Below are 21,793 nucleotides of genomic sequence, written 5' to 3'. Positions count from 1 at the left end.
TAGATATATGAGTTGCAATTTTTTTTTATTGTATACAAGTTAATTTTAAATGTATTCTGTACTTTTGTGCATAAATCAGTGCGAACTTGTAATGCAAAAGGATTTTAACAATCAAGAGACACGTGTACAGTATTTGTGAAAGGCAGAAAACAGGTGATAATTTATCAAATTTTCCCACTTATAAACATTTTTGAAAAATAACTGTAAATCATACATGAAAACATTAGCTAACTGTAAACGTAATTATGGAAACGTATTTATGGAAAGTTTCTCTTTTCTCTTTTGAATATTAACCTATTTGGTTTAGTATACGTGTTTTAGTCAATCAATATGGATGTTTCTTTTTTAAAGATTATTTTTGCCTTTATGGCATTTTCAATTGTCATATTAAGTGTTTTAATTAATTTAATTGAATCTAAGTTACCGGTATCTATAGTGCAAACGTTTAGGTATGGTAAATTTTCAAGTGAAAAGAAACATTTTTTGGTCAACTACTTGGAAGTACCAAAAAATTGGTTCAAACATTTTTATGTATTTGCTGCTGTTTGGTCAACACTTGGATTTGTATTAGTAATATTAGCTTTTGTATTCAAAATGCCTATTCCTGGATTCATCACATATTTTCTGGACATAGTAGCTCTAAAGAATCGACGAACTTCATACAATGCAACTGCTGCTACTGTTGCCATGTTCTGTATGCTAATTCAATGCTGGAAGCGTTTTTATGAAACCCATTATTTAAGTATTTTTTCAAATTCAAAAATTAATATTTCTCATTATGCCATTGGTTACATACACTATTTTGGCTGTATAGCAGCCATATTAGCTGAAGCACCATCACCTTTTACCTCACTTTCTGTTGATCATCTATCCTACTTCTTAATTAATGATATAAACATTAGACTGATTATTGGAATTATTATTTTTCTTTGGGCTTTCCAACAACAATATTTGGCAAATGTAAGTTTGGTTAATTTGAGAACAAATAAAGAAGGAAAAGTTATAACATATGAACACAAAATTCCAACTGGTGGTTTATTTGACAAAATATCTTGTCCTCATTTGTTTTGTGAAATGCTTATATATATGGCTATATACATTATGCTTTGGGGAAGTCAGATTTGGCCTTACATTTTTTTTTGGGTATTGAGTAATCAGTGTGAATCTGCAATGCTTAATCATTGGTGGTATCAATCAAAATTCAAAATGTACCCAAAAGAAAGATGTGCATTCATTCCATACATATTGTAAGAGGATTAAGAATTGATTTTAATTTACACTTTTGTTATTTATTAGTTGAATTATTCTAGTTAGTTTAGTTATTTATTAATAATACATCCATTTATATTATTTATACAAAAAGAAATTCATATTTATATTGAGTTAGTGTTTTTTTTTTTTTTCATTAGGAATTTATTTTATGGTGCTACTAATTGTATTTCTTTTATTTATGTTAAATATTGTTATTGCTTAAATTTTAAATTTGTTCAATATTACTTTACTTGTGGATGATTATTTTTTATACATTATTACCCCGATTATTACATTATTTTTGCTCAAAAGTCAAATATATTATATTTATTTTAAAACACACAAGAGCTTTTTTGTAAAGACTACATATTATAAGTTGTATTTATGATGTATGTTTTTTTTATTTGAAAATAAAACAATTTGGAAAAAAAAAGTTATAACCTATTTTGTATATATATATATACACGTCATAAATTGATATTATTATTAAATACTTGCTCATAAAAATAAAATAAAAAATTAATTATCCGATTTTATCTTTAAAGCTGATCAATCCTGTGATTTTCTATATATTTTATAAATTTAAAATTATCTACCGAACATTATATAATATAACTGATACAAGCAAATTACATAAAAATGCTGAAGTACAAATGTTCATATTATATTGTGCTCTGCTAGATATCACCTATTTATATTGTGTTGTAACTTGTAATATTATGTACATGTGATTTATTTACTTTTATAACTCATTAATCTAAACATTTAAGGCAGGTTTTAAAAATTGTGAGGGAACTAAATATGCACCAATCATGTCTGGACCATTAGCCATAAACGATTATGACAATAAAAAGTTCGAACCCGATGCTAAAAAAATTATTTAAACATGTTTGTGGTCTTAGTTCTAAAATGGAGTCAAGTAGATACTATATGTTCCTTGTCATTGAGAAAGTCATTGTAATGTATGTGTACAATTTGAATTCAATGATACATCATTATTCATTACATACAAAAAATGATTCTGAGTGAAGATAGTCTATCAGCAATTAGCCTATACTAATAAGTATATTTTATGATATTGCTATTAAAGTAATTTATTTTTCTATGGTAGGTCAATTAAATTTTTCAAAAACATTGTATTAATTATATTAGTAGTATTTAATGGTTGTAAATGGACAATTAACTAGAATTTTTGTTCTATCTATAACCGTGCACTAGAAATTAAAATAGTGTTAATACAGCTTTACTATAGTAGGGTATGAATAGATTTGTGGTATAAATAGGCAATTGCTTTAAATTAATCTAAATATTTTGAATTTTTTTTTCGTATATAAAATATGATAATATACATAAGTTTCAAGTCCTCGCCAAAAGTATTTATGATTCGAAACAAAATTATTAAAATTCTTTGTTTTAATATCTAATTCAGTCCAAATGTTAACTATGATTTTTGTATAAAAAAAATGTGTTATATTTTTTTTTTTGTTTTAGTATTAAACAACAATGAACAACCTTTATTAAATTTCCAAACTTTAGATATAAATACTAAAAATTTTATATTTTCACCTAAAAAATAATTTTCAAATGTTTGTATTATTTACAACTTTTTTCAAAATCTGTACTTCAAAAGGTTATGATAAAAAAAATCTTGCTTTATTTCTTTGACAATTTTAAATAGTTATAATAACAACTTGAAAAAAATAAATATGATATCTGATTAGATTTCACACTTAATATATTTTATTCTTAACAGTTATTATTATTAAAAGTTTAATTATGTATCATAGAACATGGAATATGTATGGCTTTAGTACTTGAGCAGCATTTCATCCAAGAACTAGTAATTGGAAAGTCTGCTTAAAACTATTTTCAACTATTTCTATAAAAAAATGTAGTAAAAGGTTTTCTACCTTACTATCAAATGATATCTTAGATATTTTTGTTTTATTTAAAATTTTAAAAACATACATTTAGAACAGAACCAAAGTGGTGTTTAATATACTTAATATACATAATAGAAAGAAAACTTAGAAAAACTATTTAAAATACTTATTAGTTATTTTATTACATAGTGTAAAATGTATAAAATCTAGTCAAGGTACAAGTGAGTTGTTTATGTTTTGAAAATATTTTTATTTAATAATATATATTCAGAAATTATTAATTTATGGTGTACATTTTTAGCTACCTTGGAAATAATTGTGGTAAAAATAAATAACATGGTAATGCGACATTTATTTGTGAATCATTCTTAAATCAAATATACAATTTAATATATTATCTTTAAATTCATTATAAAGGTATCATATATTGACTGTGTAATAAAAATTAAATAACCACCAATTTATAATTTCAGTAATACCTTCAGTTTTCTTCAACTTTCTATAGTTTTAAACGATTTTTTAGTACTTCAACTATATACCTAGGTTCATGCTGCAACAAAAATAATTAAATACATCATTATACAATAAGTAATGACAAAGGTAACTTATAATTTTTAATTAAAATTATTAATATATTAATGAATATTAACATATAAAAATATAGATGACTATATTTCATTCAGTTTAAGGAGATATCTGTATTTTTCATTTAAACTGATAAAACCAACAAGTTTTGGTGGTTAAACCTTGTGTTTTTGTGTACTAAAAAAAGTATAGTTTGGTTTTTTTACAAAGTATCAATAGGTAAAAATAATAAAATACATTAATTGTCCTCAAGTTTTAGCATTAAAATTAATATTTTAATATATTAATAAATTTTCATTAGTTAGAATTATTTTAACTATGGTATAAAAAATAAATCAAAACCAAAGTTCCATGTTCTTATGTAATATTATTATTTACAATAGATAACTTACTTTTAAAATATGTATTCCTCTCTCGCTCATTACAACTACATCATTCACTCCTTCGCCAACTATATCTAAGTAACAAATTGTATAAACAGAGTCCCTCATATCAAATTGTTGTTGTTCCACCCAATTGTTATTTTCATAGACATAATTTAAAATATACTAAAACAAAAAGTATTACGCAATTTTATTATATATAATTTTAATATTAGTTATTTTAATGTATGTTTAATATCAATTACATTTCCGTAAGTTCCAAGTAGTATTTCATTTTTGGAATCAAAATTTACATCTGTGATTAAAGCACATACAATAGCTTGGTGCCTATTACTATCAGTTAACGTAATTGCATTTCTTAAATTATTTTCCAACACATTCCTTAAACAAACATGATAAATTTAAAACATAATTTTATTTTATACACCTAAGTTATCAGTACTTGCATATATACAACAGCACTTTCAATTGCACTTCCTACTAGTAAACAGATTTGTTCTTTTTCATTTACAGTATCACAATCTGCTATGAAATCATCTTCAACTATTAAAATTGTACATAAATAATATTAATAAATGTAGTTATTTGATAAAGTACAATAGAACCTTGATAGTCAGCACAAAATCAGACCAAGTCTTGTCCAGATTACTGGATGTATTTCTAGGGTACTTAATGACCAATACATTTTGTTCCATTAACTTTATTTATTGATTCTGATTAAAAATTTAATTTATTGTAAAATGTTATTAATGAGAAAATAATCTGTTTTTTTTTCTTAGTAGTCTCACCTTTAATTTAAAAACAAAAGTGAATAATAGACATGGTATAGCAAGCGTAGAGTGGTGGAAAAAATTTTAAATAACAAAATTGTAATAGATACATTTGATTCATAAGTTTATTGTGTTCCAGGAATTTGGACAAGTTACTAATAATGGATTAATGTGCTTTACAGATTATAGATGGGCTATACTATCAAGGTTCTATTGTAAATATATATTTTTTTAAAGCACCTGAAGGAATATTGTCAATGTCAACAGTTTTTTTGTGTATGTTAAACAATTGCATGACTGTTATTGGTGATTCATAACGTTCTGAAAAACAACGTAGTATCTGATTTTTTTCCGAATCTACAATTGAGAACATTGAATATCCTGTTTCACATCCATAATATGACATTCTTCTAAAAATATAAATGATTGAGATTATGTTATTAAATTTGGAAAATTTAATTTAAAAGTTAATAATTTACTTTTTGTAGTTACTAAATGATTTGGTACCAAAACACAGAACAATGGAGTCTTTTGTATCTTCAAATTCAATAAAATAATCCTCAATTCTTTTTTCAACAATATGTTGTTCATTCTTATAAGCGTGTATTTTTCCATCACTTCCTGATAACAGCCACATGCCCTAAATGTTATGAATTTGGTTATTATTTGTTACTTTAGAAGGTTTAATTAAGCTCATAGCAAGTATGTTGTTGTTTAATATAAAAATAAAATATTAGATACATGAGTTCACAATAATATATTGCCAAATTGGAGAGTTGATAGAGTATAATATCCATAATTTGTTTGCATAAATCCCTGTAACGAAACCATTATTTTATGGGTATGCACTAGATAAAAATATAGTCATCTTCAGTCACTAAATCTTCTACAAAATAATCAATTTTGGTGTAAAAAGATTTTTATTGCAAGTTTTTATTTTTGAATTTTAACATCTTTGATGATCATCAAGTATTGCATATTAGTTTTTAACCAATTTAAATCATTGAATTGTTGATGTATTCAATGAAATTGTGAAAAATATTTTTAAATGCATTAATTCAACAATACACCACTAGACTTACTAGAGGTTTATAAGTATTTGTCTTAAATAACAAAATACTTAAATTCAGTTTTGTAACAACTATAAACTTTAAAGTTAAATAAAAATTTAATAGTAATTTACATTTTTTTGTGTTTCCGACATATAAATGGCATGGTTCAATTGAAATGGAACAAAATCCAATTGAAGTGTTTCACAATTTTCCATTATAGCTTCTAATGATGAACCAGGAAATCCTGAGTATATATTTAAGTATGTTTCAGCTGTTTCAGGATCTTCGTTTTCTATAATCTAGAACATAATACATATTAATTACAAAATAATGATTAATGATATAATCACAAGTATTGTTATTTCTAAACCACTAAACTACCTTTTGTGTTTATTAAAGTATTGCATAATATCCTAAAACTTCTATTTTCTGTCGGTCTTTAAATAAAAAAAACAAAATTTTTTCTATGCATTTCAAAACCTACACAATTTATGTATTATAAATATTTAAGTAGTTTTATTTTCTTTCATATATAATAAATTCTCAAAACAAATTGTCCAGATAAATATATTTAAATGTTTAATTAATATTATAGAATTTTCCTGATTTTACAAAATGATAATTTTAAACAATATTTATATATAAAAAGAGCATTTAAAAAAAATTACTAGGCAATTGTAAATTTGAATCAAAGATAATAAGTACTAACATTATGATATGTGATTTGTAAGATGGATGACAATTAAGTACATTATAATAACTCTAAAGAAATTATAATTCAATGATATAAATATATATATATATATTAAAAGGTTAGGTTAGATATCAAATATATTTTATAAGAAACTTAAAATTTAAGAATAGACCTGAATAAAAATAATACAACTATTTTATAAACTAATTAACCTTATAGGTTGTAATTGATACCTTTAATAATTAAATTCAAAGTATTATTTTAAAAAGTACATACCAATGCAAACGTTATTCCAAAAACAAAATCATCATACTCTTTGCATCTGTTAATGCAGTGTATAGAAATGATTTCAGCATTACCTTTAAAATAGTTCAAACAATGAGATAGTGAAAATCTATTTTTCTAGTATACTCACTTGGAATATTAGAAAAATTGAGTTCTACAATATAAGTTTCGACCTTATTGTCTACTATTTTCGACTCCAGAGTAATCATGTCTTTTTTTGAAGCGATCATAACAATCTTTTGGTCTCCGTCGACTTTACGCATTATTGTTGCTGAATAAATATTCGCAGGGCACGATGTGTCGTACACTACCGACTGTACTAATCCATCCATTTTCTTTAATTTTCCTCAAGACTTGATACACAAATTGTTTGTACTCGTTTTTATAAAATGTATATAAAACGACACGTCTACAGATAAACAGGTCCGACGGCACTCGTTGCGACTTTCGAATGTGCATTTATGGCTTGTGCTATAACGTCAAACGAATGTAAATAACAATATGTATCTAAAATAATTTAATAGTGATAAGTCCCAATTCCATCAGTTGGTTTTTTTTATCACGAATTAAGATACCTTAATTCGTGTTTTATCAATGAATCGTGAGGTAGCGTGATCTATGCATCGTAAAAAATAACAGTCAAAGATGTTTCGTAGTACCGAATGAATCGTATAGAGTGCGCAGTTATAATGTAAATTGCTAAATTTTTACTGTAATGTTATTATTAACTTTATTTATAGGTAGTAGGTACCTATTTTCAGTGGCGGATTTTCAATTTTTTTTTCCTGGGAGTGGTCTTGAAAAATAATATATAAAAATTATATTGATCTGAGGAAGGGTCTAGACTCCATGGAAGCCCTCCCCATAAATCTGTTGCATTATTATTGCACGTATAGTCTTATATTTTGTAAATTAATTAGTAATTAATACTTGGTTGATTATAAACAAACATAAAAGTGTAATTGAAAAATAAAATCACTAAAATAACCGATTCAAGCTCATTTTGGATTAGAGATAATCGCCTACGTTATGTATAATATATGTTTAATTTACCCACATAATAATTATATTTTAAACGTTTCATCTTTATATTTTCCAGTTACGTGGCAGTATATTTACCGATTATTATTATTTAATTATTATCATTACATAATTTAAACTATTGATTATGTTTAGCCCACTTAAAAGCTATGTATATTAAAATTAGGCCTTTACAAATGTATGTATTATTATTTATTCGTGTTGTACACAATAGTGTAAGCATTTTATAGTTGACTTGTTTATTAATGTATAATATAATTTTAGTTAAGTATACCTGCTAGTTGCTAGATAAGCAGATATTAAATGTAATTGCAAATGTGCAATTATATATTTAATGTTATTAGTTGAATATAGTTAATTGGTATTATTTTGTAGTAAAAATAAACTAAAATTAAATAGTGGCACTATTATGGTGCATAAATCTTTGAGGTTATTTACTTTTTAACGCCACTTATACAATTTTGATTACAATATAGTTTTTAATACCTACAAAAGTTGTACATATTTTATAGATTCTATATAATCTGGGATACTGAAATTTTATACGAGACACGAGTGTGTACATTTTTTTCTTTTGAAGAGGGATGTAGAACAGTAGTTGCGCATTTCATGAATAGATTTTTGTCACTGTTTTACCACCCCATTTAGAATCATATTTTTTCGTTTTTGAACTACCGACATCCATCACATGAGGGGGACTGCGTTAGCATTACTTTTCCTCTACATATATACTATTACCTAAATCTTTATAGTCGCGTGTGTGCTGTGTCTAGTACACCTGCATAATAAAATACCATCCGTATTTTATGATAATTCATAAGAGTACCTTTTTGCCAGATTTTATTTATAATGTTATAATCATGCTGAACTATTGTCGGTAATTGTCATCATTAGAATCACCGTTCTCAAAACATTTTGTTACAATTAATTAAGATATATCTATTTTTATTGTGCGCATATAATACGTGGGTGTATTATTAAAATATCAGTTAATAAGTATTGTGAAATCTCGAGGTGGACTGCAATGCATAGAGTGACCATACTGTTTTATACTCGAAATTACTAAATTACTAAAAGTTATCCTATAGTTTTCTTCTTATGTTTCATGAAAAGCGTACACCATCCGTAATTTATTTATATATAAATAAATCATTGACAGAATAGAAAGACTGTTTGTATTATATATAACCAAAGTGTTTTTTTGACAACAACAAAAATAATCATCGCCACAAAACTTTTACAGTTTCGTCGCTCTGCTCGGAAATCGAATTCAATACATTTCACCATTTCGTATAAGCATTTTATATAAGGTCAAATGATGGAAAACATGTATGTTTAAATTTATAATATTATTTATCATTGCGATTCGAGAAAAATGTTGTAAACATGGTTGAACCTACGAAAATAGGTCGACCAAAATATAATTGTATAAACGTCAAATATTATATTTAAAAAACTATTTCACAATTACCACAATTTACATTATATAATTATTTGCGTGTTTTCTCGTGATATGTTTATTAATACATCTAAAACTCTGAAAATCACATTTCTTGATGTTTGTTTGAGTACATAAGGTTACAAGTACTATCATTATACTGTTATTGAACATATAAAAACGTGTCTGACGTCTGTCGTATAAGCTTCTTATTTTTTAATATTTAATTAATTTAAACCTCTCCTTATAGATATTAGGGAACATTTTTTTTAAGTTTATTTATAATATATAATTTAATAATATGCATTTCATTAAATGTAACACGGCGTCCCAGATAGGCATTTTAACTACACTATACCGCTGTCGTGAGTCCTGTAAGGTTTTCCTGGTGTCTTAAAATAATATTTCAATATCTGTAAAACCAAAATTGTAACTATATATTATTGTGTTTTATTTTTATTTCAATAAAAAGTTACAACATGCTCGATTACTACATTTTAGACGATCAACTATATACGTGGCACGTGCCATATTATAGACGACAGCATTGACATTAATTAGACACCAACGTAGTCTATATATTATAAGTATACGCAATTATCCACAGATTAAATACCTACTTTCTTCATTGTTGTGAAAATGATCAGTTAAGTATGTAATCACACGAAAAAATGTACTATAGTTGTATTGTATTGGACTGTACTTGAGTATATCATTCAAAAATGCGTAGTCGCGGAGGAATATGTTTGTATTATACTTATTGCTTCGTTATTAATACACGTGTATAATAATTTTTTAGATATCTTATGTAATCTAATTGAATTTATTAGAATTTAAGTACGTTGTTTAACAGACAATATTATTGTATAATAGGTTTTTGGGTATTTTAAAATTGTGTTGGTCCTAATGAAACCTTTAGAATTCGGTTAGGATTTATTTTTTTATAAGCCTGGTACCACAGGTTTCGCATAAATGGGTGCTTCACCCTTAGTTGTATAAGATATCTATGGGATAATAAGTCTGGTGTATTTTATTAGTTGATGGTTTAGAATAATTTTTTCGTTTCGTTTAAAGTTCAAGTTTTGCCATTTACTAAAGCTGTAATATTGCTATCATAATAGGGTTTTTATATTTTATAGTATTTTTTAAATTAAATAATTTAAATTTGATCTAAAAAGTATGAGTTTGTGCAGGTTATTTTCGCTATTTGGCATATTTTTCAGCAATTTTATTACCTTTATTATCAGGTTTCCCATATGAGTGAAATATGTTTTGATTTGGTTCTGGATTTGTTTAATTTATTTTATGTAAAAATTGCCATGTCATTGAGTTTGTATTGTTTTTTATGCTGTTCATTGTTCTCTAACAGTTGCTTAGGATAACGTAATTATAATATACTTCTCAATATTTAATTTATTGTTTATAAAATATCCATGGTTTCTGCTGTGAAAACTAAGCATTTATTTGATTGTTTATACGCTATGTTTTTGTTTTGGGATATTATAGCGATATCCACTCCTTCCTCACATGTCTTAAAAGCGTCTATGTATATCTTTAGGAGCTCTTTGTATTCTTCCACTGGGCTGATTGAGTGTAAATAAATAAATAAAAAAAATTATAAAAGAATTAAGTTTGGTATTTATTTTGTAGGTGCTTACCCGGGGTTGTTTAATAATGTTGTGTTCTCTGTATATTATATTAAAGACGTAAAATGTATTTCCTTTTCTAACGTTTTTATTTGTGTGTGTGTATGTGAAAATATCAGATTTGCGAATTATCGTCCCCTACACATACAATAGAATAGCGATTTCAAAGAGGCGTTGTGATATTTCATCGTAGAATTTTATTAAATATAATAATAGTGATGAACGCAACAAAGTAGTTTGTGAAAAAAAATCGTTATCCAGTAGGCAGTAAGCCGAACGACAATCGTGTACCTATACAGAAATAGTGAATACTATATGTATTCTATACATAGGAGGGGTTAGATTTATGTACCTCTGCAATGCTAATGTAGTATTATATTAATCATTCTCAAATAAATGAGAAGTATGATATGTATTTTTTTTTTTTGTACTGTCGTATTGTGGGAGACAATCGAATGGGTATTATATACGTTTATACAGCCGTCGGGTTTGTGAGTATAATATAACATTATAATAATATGTAAGACGTATGTAGATTTTGAGGAAAAAAATTTGGATCGCCTTGTCTGGGTTTATTTCTATTACGTTTAATCTTCCACACCCTCTTGGTGGTACGTTGTACTCGTATAGCGACCAACCCCTTTTTCCAGGTCGAAACGCCATGTATATATTTATAAATGGTGTGAACACTTATTTTGCGGTGAATTAAATGCGAAAGCGATCGGGGTAGGGTCGGGCAACGCAAAGGGGTTTGGTTCCAAAAAGATTTACTCATTTTTTTTTTGTTATTATTTTTTTTTCATTCCTACAATCGTTTTTCTCGATTTGGCAATTTTTGTTCATTACACGTAGGTACTCAATAAGTCTTCTGAAACAACCTGAAACGTTCAAATTCGTTCAAGCGTTTTTTATGTATATATATATATATATTACAATTTTAGCATTCAGAGTATAAACGCAAACGATAACTCACGCGTATAAAGCTGTTGAAAAAATTACATTTTTTTATGACGCCTAACTATAAATATATGTACCATAACCGTTTGAGCCGAATTTAGTTTAATTAAATTTATAAATCTGCGAATTCAGCACTGATTTTTGCAGATTTATAAAGTACTAATATTATGTTTTAGATGTTCAGCGTTTTATTTCAATTAACACTTTAATCGGACAGCGCAAGGCAAAAAAAATGTCATTCAATCCCTTTAAGAAATTAGAAACTGAACACAGATTTATTTTTAGATGTGATTTTTTTTTAATTTAACCGGCACATTAGTTTTAAACAAAATCTTTACTCTGTTTTGGGAGAAACTACATAATTGAGAATCGCTTTACGACTATAACGATTTATCATTGCTTTTAGATTATAAGACATCTGCCTTTTCATTGGCCCGCTCACATCCTGTATTTTACTTTTATAAATAGTTTTATGTGTATTATATAAATATATTTACGTAATCGAAAATGTAATAACAATTCATATATTGGATATATTTAGGTCTCAAACCTTCGTAGAAGAATATTCTATTGATATACTGAAGCCTATCCATACTTTATTGTGTGTATAGTACGAATTTTAAAATATATTATCACTCTTATTATACATTGCAGTTTTCATAAAATTGTTTTTAATTTTTGCCTTCCACACACCAAATGTGTGACAGTTATAAAAAAAATGTGCAGTATGATTTTTATTTTAATAGTGACTGCTTTCATCATACGAATATAGATAACCCGTCTAATTTACTTCCGACTACATGATAACTGACATTATTTAACTGAAATTTTATAATTTATTGTGAGCAAAATAAATATTTACGCATAATCAGTTTTTTCACGTTTTAAAATTATGTATTTTCAAAGTTAATATCATTACGGGATGTCATATTTAGGAAGGGGATCTGCATTATTAAGCTCATTTAATACCGGGAGAAATATTAAACAAAAAAAAAGTGATTGGCTTAGCGCTAATCAAAACACGTCGAGGCTTATTATTCATATAGGGGAAACAGGCGTGGATTAACTAAACAAGACTCTTTGGTTTGGTGCATTATTTAAAATTTGTTCCTGACCAAATGTACTATTGATTTAGCCCAAAAGGAGGTATTAAGCTTCTGGGATTAAACATGCACAATGCATTTCAACAAATATTGCGCAACAAAAACGTCCGTTGATCAGATTTAGAAGACTTAAAAAAAATCGGTATACGCTCTACATATTAAACATGTATATAATCATTATAAAATATTGAAATATATTTAAAAACCCCATTTGTTTCAAATGTTTACAATACGCCTTATATTTGAGAGTTTTATATAATGCCATTAGTTTTTATAACGGTTATTGTAACAATAGTAAAAAAAAAACAATGGATAGGTAGTCGCGTTGTAATAATAGTAGTAATAATCTTCATGTATATATATAGGCATTATACCTATAACTCATTCATGTCCTATTGTAACCCTACATGTATATACAAATCGAGTGTACAGAAATATTGTCACATATTTTATATTATTCTTCTTGTTTTTATTATTTTTTTGTCGCGTGCTTACTTTTTGAAATTATATTACGTACACTCATATATAGATAGTATACTGAAATAGTATTACATTTTTGTCATGTCAAGCGTGTACCTATATAATATTATAATACAGTGCGCCCTACCTATAATACACGCGTATATAGGTGGTATGCATATTATATCCATGTACGTATAATAGTGTACAATAGAATTGGTGAATATTTGATTACTCGTTAACCGTACGTGTGTTATAATATTATGTAAAATATATTATTGAATTGTGAAATCCAACTTATCCTCGTTATTTCGATATTAATGTAAAAATATATATTATTATATACATATACACTCTCGCGTATACGTATATATATAGTATATACATATACACACTCGCGTATACATTGACTGGTATTGCTGTGTGGCGTATTCAAATATCGGAGTGTGGTTTTATGTATGGTAAACATTTCGCTGAATAAATCCGAATGAGACTCATATATTAATATTTCTTCGACTTACGTGTATATAGTATATATTAGATATTGTATAATCGCAAACAGACAGACATATAGAGATAGATAGTCAACCCAAACATTTATTCCCTATTCAAATATATATATCGGAAACTTCTGTATAAAACGAGACGTGTATGTATTTATTTATTCTATCATTTTAGACCATTAGTCTGTATCGTTTTATAAAAGCCATTTAAATTGACTCAACGTTCCGAAATGTTACGACGTTATACATGATCATGACGCCGTGATGGAACTCGGTAGTAGCTAGTATATATAATATATTATTATTAATATTTATTGTCCTGTTTTCATCTATTTATTTCTTATGTGCGTACACACCATTTGTCAAGTAGTAAAAGGGATATGTAAAAAAAAAAATACTAATAACAATAAAAGCGACAACGCAACATTCAATCGTGCATCACACACATATATATATATATATATATATATGAGTTTAATAATATAATATAGTTGCGGCAATTCATCGTATTATATATGAACCAAAGTGAAGTATAATACTGACCGTTTACAAAACACGACGTGCTAAAATCAAGTGTGAGGATTATTCTGCGATGGTCTGTAATGTTCGGTATGATCATCTGAATGATCTAGACGTGTATGATGGCGTATAATATGAGACTATATTATATACTATTATACACTATAGTTTGTACAATATTATACTTGTATGAATAGGTAGTGTTTACGAACGACGATATCAAAATCTTCATTACGCGTGGTTTTTCTAAATACCTACATCAGTGTATTTTAAAAATGATGTAGTTCACTACCACATTATATACATACTATATTTTATAGAGTATATTTTTTTATCTCAAAAATGTTTTTGTAGATGTTCGTTTTAAACAGTGTGATGATGGTTTATATAAAAGGTTATTTTGCATTCTGTGTGGAGCAAAGTAGTGTAGGTACAAATATGGTTTTCCAATGATACGTTTTTTTTTTACTTTATTCAGTTACCACTATTTTACTGTACCTAGATGTATACATATTCGCAGTATGGAATTTTTCTCTTATCTCGAGAAAAACGAGTAGAACGTAAAATAAAAACGGCGAATGAATAAATGTAAATAAATGTTAGTTTTTGACAAAATTTGATCATTTTTAGCTTAGGTAAATACACGAGTCGCATTGAGTTTATTTTTCATGAATCAACCACCCTTATCAGGTTGTTTATGTTCTAAAGATGCCTCCCCCCTTAGATCCTAGAGCTGTTACTGTGACACGCACAGTCCTCAGCACACACTTCGACAGCCGACGAGGATCGACTATATAGTGCCTACGGCAATTCCAATAATAACAAGTATACAGTGGTTGCGAATGTGTGTGCGTGCTCAAGCTATATATGGTGTGTACTGTGTAGATAAAATTTGTTTATAATTGAACCGCTAAAGTTTCCAACAAGTTCCGATAACAAAGCGGACTTACGATGTGTTGGAGGGTGCCTGGTAGTCGCTGCGCCTTATATAACGGCATTCGATTCTTATCGCGCACGGCGCATCACATTTTCTATTGCGGTGTGCGATTTATAGTACCTATATATGTATACAGTCGTGTATATAGTGTTTATATAATCGATGTTTTTAATGGTCCCTGCGTATGAGTCGGCTTTCAGCTAAGTCATTATGTGTACATATATACCATTTATAATGTCTACTATATATTTATATCAATTTAATATGTGTTATATTGTGTAATATTTATAGGTATGTATAATCCATGACCCCAACACCATCATAGATTAAATTATAACATACACTTTGGCGTGTATCTTCATACCTACTTTTTATGTATAAATCGTAAAAAGTATACAACATAATATACTTGAGAACCATATGTTTATATAAATAAAATACAGTCTACCACTGTTATAAGCAAGCTCAATAAATCAGTTACTTGTGGCGGAGGTATTTTATATGCGTAGATGATGTAGTAACCCTCTGCTCTGACCGTATTTAAGTTATACTTAACTTTGTGTGTTCCAATACGGTATTAAGTGATAACTGAGTTTGGAATTTGGTTAAAATATAACATTATACCTACGTATTCAAAATTATTTACATACAAGTATATTACGTTAATTGGTTCAGATATTAAATTAATTACTCGAAACTATCAATAACGGAATGCCTACATTATAGTAAATGAATTAATAATACTAATAATATATTTTATATAGTATATTCGTGATGTATTATAAAAAATATTATGAGTGTTAATATTTCTTAATTTCTATTTTCTATACAACTATTTTTAGGTTTTAGTTAACTAAAAACGAAGTGTATGGTGGTAATAAACAGAATACAATTTTTGTTATGATAAATAAAAATGAACGATTTTAATTCGATATGGTCAATATATAGGTACTTTAGATCGGATAAAGAACAGCCATCAAGTCCATATTTGGCATCTCATGCATCACGCAAAGTTTAGTCTTAAATTATAATCAAATGTCAATATAGGTATAAAAATAAAATCTTCCTATGGCGATGATATCAACGTGTACATTACACTATACTACCGACGTCCGCTATGCCTAATAATATTATATTATACATATATTTACGAGCTGCGAAACATCAAAAGTTTTTTTTTTGTTCTGTTGTTCTTACGATTTCGTGTACAGCTAGTGCTTTACGGCCGCGTTGAAATCTAAACCACAGAATGTATGCGCCGTCTCCAAAAATAACATTACTTTCATCTCTTTTAATGTGGTTAAAAACGCTTACACACACACTCACACACACACATTCGCATATACGACTTGTCGTCAACAACTAATTATCTTTATATTATATACGCAGTCTGTCCCACGCAGGATGGGCCCCGCGTGTGTGTATATTTATATTTTAACGAGCCAATTTCGAATGTAACTAGTTGATATTAGATTTTTTGGCTATAAGAGAGATTAGCTCTATACTTTTAATAGTGCAATTAATTGGATAAGTTTTATTTTTACGACTGAAACATAGCGTCGACATTAATCTTTGAGTGAAAAAGATTACGATTATCCTACTATAAAATGAAACGATTAATTATTTCATAGATTTAATCGAGCTTTTTAGTCCAAAAATAATTATAAAACAATTGTGAAAATAGTTTAAAATAAAAATAAAACAATATTAATTCATTTTTATTATTACAAAATTCAATAAGTTCTTATAAAGTTATAAATGCTGGTATTATATTTTTAATTGAACATATAAAGGTATACTTCCGAATAAAAACCTAATATTTTAATTGTTCTTCTAGTTGACTGTTGTATAATTAAAAACGTATTATATTTCCTGAATTTACATTTTTAATGTATTTATTCACATTTAATGTCTGAAAAAGAAATTAAAAGTACAATGATGTTTTGTAATGAGGGTATTATATTACTATAATAATAATTATTTTTACTTATACAACACTATACCTATGTATATGTATAGCCGTGTAGGTATTTTATTTCTCGAGTTATATAGGTCATTTTATGGGTCTAATACAAATTAATAATTTATTGTATGTATTAATATGATACATTATTCAACGAAAAATGTTTTATTTTATGTTTTACTTATATTTATAGAAATATGGTTTTTTTTTAAATAAAGACATTTTACAGTTTTTAATGTCAGCGTTTTAAATGAAATAAACTAGATCTAACATAGGTTATTTATATAGACGTTTGTAAAACAATGCAGGGATTTTTAAATTTTACTTTGTATTTATTAAGTTACGAATATAATTCACACTGTGCGCAATATATACACATATATAATATATATAATATAGCTGTACTGCTATATGGCTAAATTTAATAATTTTATACAATATATTAATAAATAATAATATTATGTTTTTTGTTTTATTTTTCCCGTAGAAAATACACGAACGTACACAATATACCTACACCATAATAATATACCATATTATTATATTATATTCGTCCTAAATAGTAAATACTGCAGACCGACATCTACCTACCTGTACCTGTATATCGATCGAGACCTACAGTGATTGTTGAACTATTACGTGCGTAGGTAAGTGAAAAGCGATACTATAAAAAAAATACTTAGCGACTTTATATAATAAAATATTTAAATATATATACAAACAATATTATCGTGTTTAAAATTTATATTATTATATTATATATAAAAAACCGTAGAAGCGTTTATTAATATTAAATATATTTATTATCTTACTCAGCGTATGTGAATTTATGATTAAGGACCTATATATAATGTAATATTATAATGCCTCTCTACACGTAGGTATCCCTATGGCGATTGTCTGTCGATGACAAAACTAGTTCCTTTGTCTCACAAACTGCCGGTTCTCGTATAACGTACCATGTTCTCCCGGCCAATTATAATGACTTCCAGCGGATTATGATGCATCACATGAAAAATAATATGCATTAGACCAGATCTCAAGTGGTACTTTCTCATGTTTCACTGACTTCCCCTTCGGGTATATATACTATGTAATATAAAGGTGGTGTTCACACGAGAAACAAAGCAAACCCCTATTGATTTTTATTTTTTCCTCTCGTAAAGAAATAACATTGTTCGGGTCCTATTAAACGCTGACTTTCACATACACGCCCCCTCGAAATTGACCACACGTACTCGTATACGCGTAGGTACCTATCTGTTATACGTAGCCATTTTAGGTCCTTTTCAACAAGGGAGACCCGTTTCAGTAAGTGTCTGATATGTCCATATTATGTTCTATAATACAAACGAGCAAGAAAACTTCACAAACACACGACTCGAGCACGCTGGCTATACATAAATGGTCAAATGAAATAGAAAACCATAATAATTTAACGTTTCTTCTGGATTTTATTCTCTGACGTTAGACTTAAGATGCGAACTTGCCTTCGTTGTATGTAATGTAGTTGTCGGTATACATATAGGTAATAATATACACAAGTACAATGTATATAAAGTATAAACGCGTACGCGCATGAGATCGGTTCAAACCATTCGAAACGAAGTCGACCAACTTTGTTTAAGTTACTTGGTGTGGTGCAGAATCAATTCGAATAACTTAGGTCTTAGTTTAACCTCGAGAACGTTTCATCATAAATCTCGCTCGGAAACGTACTCTACAGCGAGCTAGTGTTTTCGGAGTAAGGGGAGGTACATCTGTTTATTTACGTGTTTCCGTGACCGCGTGCTCACTGCAGCATATGTGTGTACTCGGAATTTTGTACAATATAATCAATTTGATTCGACGAGCGTTGTAAAGTTTCACGGACAGAAGTATAGGTTTATTCTAGTCTTATACAAACACACATACACACACATGTATTATATATAACAATCATCCAAACGAAAAAAAAAAGTTTGGCTTCCTAATTTCTAAACCGAGTGTGCTTTGCCCCTATCCCGTCAGCCCACGACCCGTATACGCCGCGCCGTTGAATACACGCTTTACGTGAGTTACTTGTAAGATTTCTTCTCGTTGCCTTTTATACATTTCTCTGCCGCCGCCGCCGCCTCATTACCACTGTCCCTTCCATACCCGTCCGTTCTTCGCGGCGGTCGGTATCGGACGCCGCGTGGGGCTTCTGCTGACGTCCGCACATGCACAACAGCGCGAGGGGGTAAATGACCCTGGGCTCTCATTATTATATATATTATTGGGTTAACTATACTACACTAGGAGGAGCCCCCGTATAGTTGCCGAGCTCCAGCTGTAAATTGAATCAAAGCCCCGGGAACCCATATGGCGCGCAGGAAATTAATATTGTTCGTGGAAAAAAAATATATATATAATAATAATAATAATATGTATATAATATATATGAATACCTATATACACCGGTCGCGAGTGAATTGTGTTATATTAAAGGACAAGAGTTTTTTTTCCCCGACTCCGTTGTACAGTATTACAGTATATGCTCGCGAGCGCGAGTGCGTGTGTGTATAGATTGTAATTATTTGAACGTGATTTATCTCTATTAGTCTGACGGTGGGAGTCCCGACGACGACGAGGAGAGACCTCTAAATGATTGACGAGACGATTTTCATCATCGCTATTATATTATTATATTGTACACCATCTACACTTACCATCTTGACTAATTCATTGTTTCGTTAAAAATATAATAATAACAGTAATAACGACATAGATATAAATTTAAACGGAATACCTTATGCGGGACGTATACCACGGTAGGTTGGTAAGACACTATATACTTCCGATTTGTGCGCCTCGTGGAAAAACAATAGGCGCCTCGTTCTTATTATTAGTGTCATTGTAATCTGTGGGTCACGTCATCTCGAACACACAGGTAAACATGAGCCGCGCGATACCTCGAATGCCGTGCTATATAGGTGCATTATAGGTAGGTAGGTCGGTAGGTGTGTGTTGTGTGCGTATGTTTATATACATTTTACTCCGTGCACCTGAGAAACCACCCAGTCATTTTTCAAGCATTTCCGTCCGAAAATGTTTACATAATATTTTTACGAGCCCGCGAGAAAGGTAAATATTTACCAAGCAACCCAAACACCATTTTTTTTTTTATTACAAGTCCATTATCCATTTGGTTTTTTCTTTCTTATTTTTTTCGTCTGTGTATATGTGTGTGTTCACGTTTTCTTTATTTAGAATATAAAAATTAAAATATTCTAACCGCACTTTGTTTTATGTATACATGGCGCGCACACAAAGGTTTCGGCGGTGTTTTTTTTCTAGTGCATTTTAAAGCATTAATTATTTAAAAGGTTTTAGTATGAACCTAAACGGACCGATTTCGGTTGTTTAAAAGTGTTATAATATAATAATGGATATATATTTATATATATTTACACAATAGTTTTGACTCTGCGTTAAACGAGTGATAGACAATACGTTTAGACGTACGAGTACATTTTCTCTATAAATGTAGAAAAAATCATGAATTCAATTGAAACACGTCGTAGCTGTACATCCATTATTATTAAAGAAGTAATTATATATAGTTAGCATGGCCTTAGTGCTCATGTTCTAGCGTATAGTAATATACAATTTAGATCTCTACGCACATTGTGTCTAAAAACTTGTGTTTCGAGTAAGTTTTTCTTATTCATTATAGTAGATAAAATTATTTTATGAAAAAAATCTAAAAAGTATCGTATACCTTACAAATAATGTATATGTTACCGGCAATGTGTTGAATCCAGTATTATACAGAAATCCTAGGTATTCTTTAGAATGCCAAATATGAGCAGGAAAAGTATAAAATATAATACAATAACTAGGTATTCTATATATTACCTAACCTTAAACAGGAAAAGTATATATTAGAGTTATCTATACACTGTTATATTTTCAAAATATTTTGGCTTTTTTAAACTATTTATAAAAAATTTAAATTTTCGATTTTTCTAAGTATTTTTTTTTTGAAATGTTGATAAAATTATTTTTGGCACCTAAAAAAACTTGAAAATTTAATAAAAGGTTTCTTATAAGTTGTTCTTATTGTAGTTAAAAAAAATATATAAAATCATTAATCACAATATGTAATACCGATTGAAGAAGTTCCAAGAGAAAATACATTTGCTTTACGCACAATTGGCAATTGAAACTCAACAGTCTACAGGAACTGGAAAAGGTTTTATAAAATGCACATGCAAAACAAAATGTCAATCTAAGAAATAATATTTTTGTAGTTCGAAATGTCATGCATTAATTATATGCTGCAATAAATAATTAAAAATAA

At 28.1% G+C, this 21,793-nt stretch overlaps 2 protein-coding genes across 2 annotated transcripts; one reads left to right on the top strand and one right to left on the bottom strand.

Moving 5' to 3' along the window:
• Nucleotides 1-160: 160 nt before the first annotated feature.
• Nucleotides 161-1,369, top strand: LOC113560747 (polyprenol reductase). Its single transcript, XM_026966801.1, has one exon. The coding sequence runs from the start codon at nucleotides 331-333 to the stop codon at nucleotides 1,249-1,251; it is 921 nt and encodes a 306-aa protein (XP_026822602.1). The 5' UTR covers nucleotides 161-330; the 3' UTR covers nucleotides 1,252-1,369.
• A 2,097-nt stretch (nucleotides 1,370-3,466) lies between these two features.
• LOC113560745 (KICSTOR complex protein kaptin-like) lies at nucleotides 3,467-7,398 on the bottom strand. Its single transcript, XM_026966800.1, has 9 exons — nucleotides 7,034-7,398; nucleotides 6,895-6,977; nucleotides 6,056-6,223; nucleotides 5,352-5,512; nucleotides 5,113-5,282; nucleotides 4,549-4,645; nucleotides 4,348-4,483; nucleotides 4,112-4,267; nucleotides 3,467-3,684 (listed from the first exon to the last, which is right to left on the bottom strand). The coding sequence occupies exons 1-9, from the start codon at nucleotides 7,233-7,235 to the stop codon at nucleotides 3,634-3,636; spliced, it is 1,224 nt and encodes a 407-aa protein (XP_026822601.1). The 5' UTR covers nucleotides 7,236-7,398; the 3' UTR covers nucleotides 3,467-3,633.
• Nucleotides 7,399-21,793: the final 14,395 nt, after the last annotated feature.

The sequence above is a fragment of the Rhopalosiphum maidis genome, chromosome 1 (genome assembly GCF_003676215.2).
Source record: "Rhopalosiphum maidis isolate BTI-1 chromosome 1, ASM367621v3, whole genome shotgun sequence".
NCBI classification, from domain to species: Eukaryota; Metazoa; Arthropoda; class Insecta; order Hemiptera; family Aphididae; genus Rhopalosiphum; species Rhopalosiphum maidis.
Note: the sequence above shows the minus strand (reverse complement) of the source record. Positions and strands in the feature narration are given on the sequence as shown.

Coding starts and splice junctions, on each gene's coding strand:
- LOC113560745 (XM_026966800.1), bottom strand. CDS start 7,235: ATGGATGGATTAGTACAGTCGGTAGTGTACGACACATCGTGCCCTGCG. Junction 4,484..4,548: donor GAAAGTGCTGTTGTATATAT/GCAAGTACTGAT, acceptor TGTTTGTTTAAG/GAATGTGTTGGAAAATAATT. Junction 3,685..4,111: donor GAGGAATACATATTTTAAAA/GTAAGTTATCTA, acceptor TTTTTGTTGCAG/CATGAACCTAGGTATATAGT.
- LOC113560747 (XM_026966801.1), top strand. CDS start 331: ATGGATGTTTCTTTTTTAAAGATTATTTTTGCCTTTATGGCATTTTCA.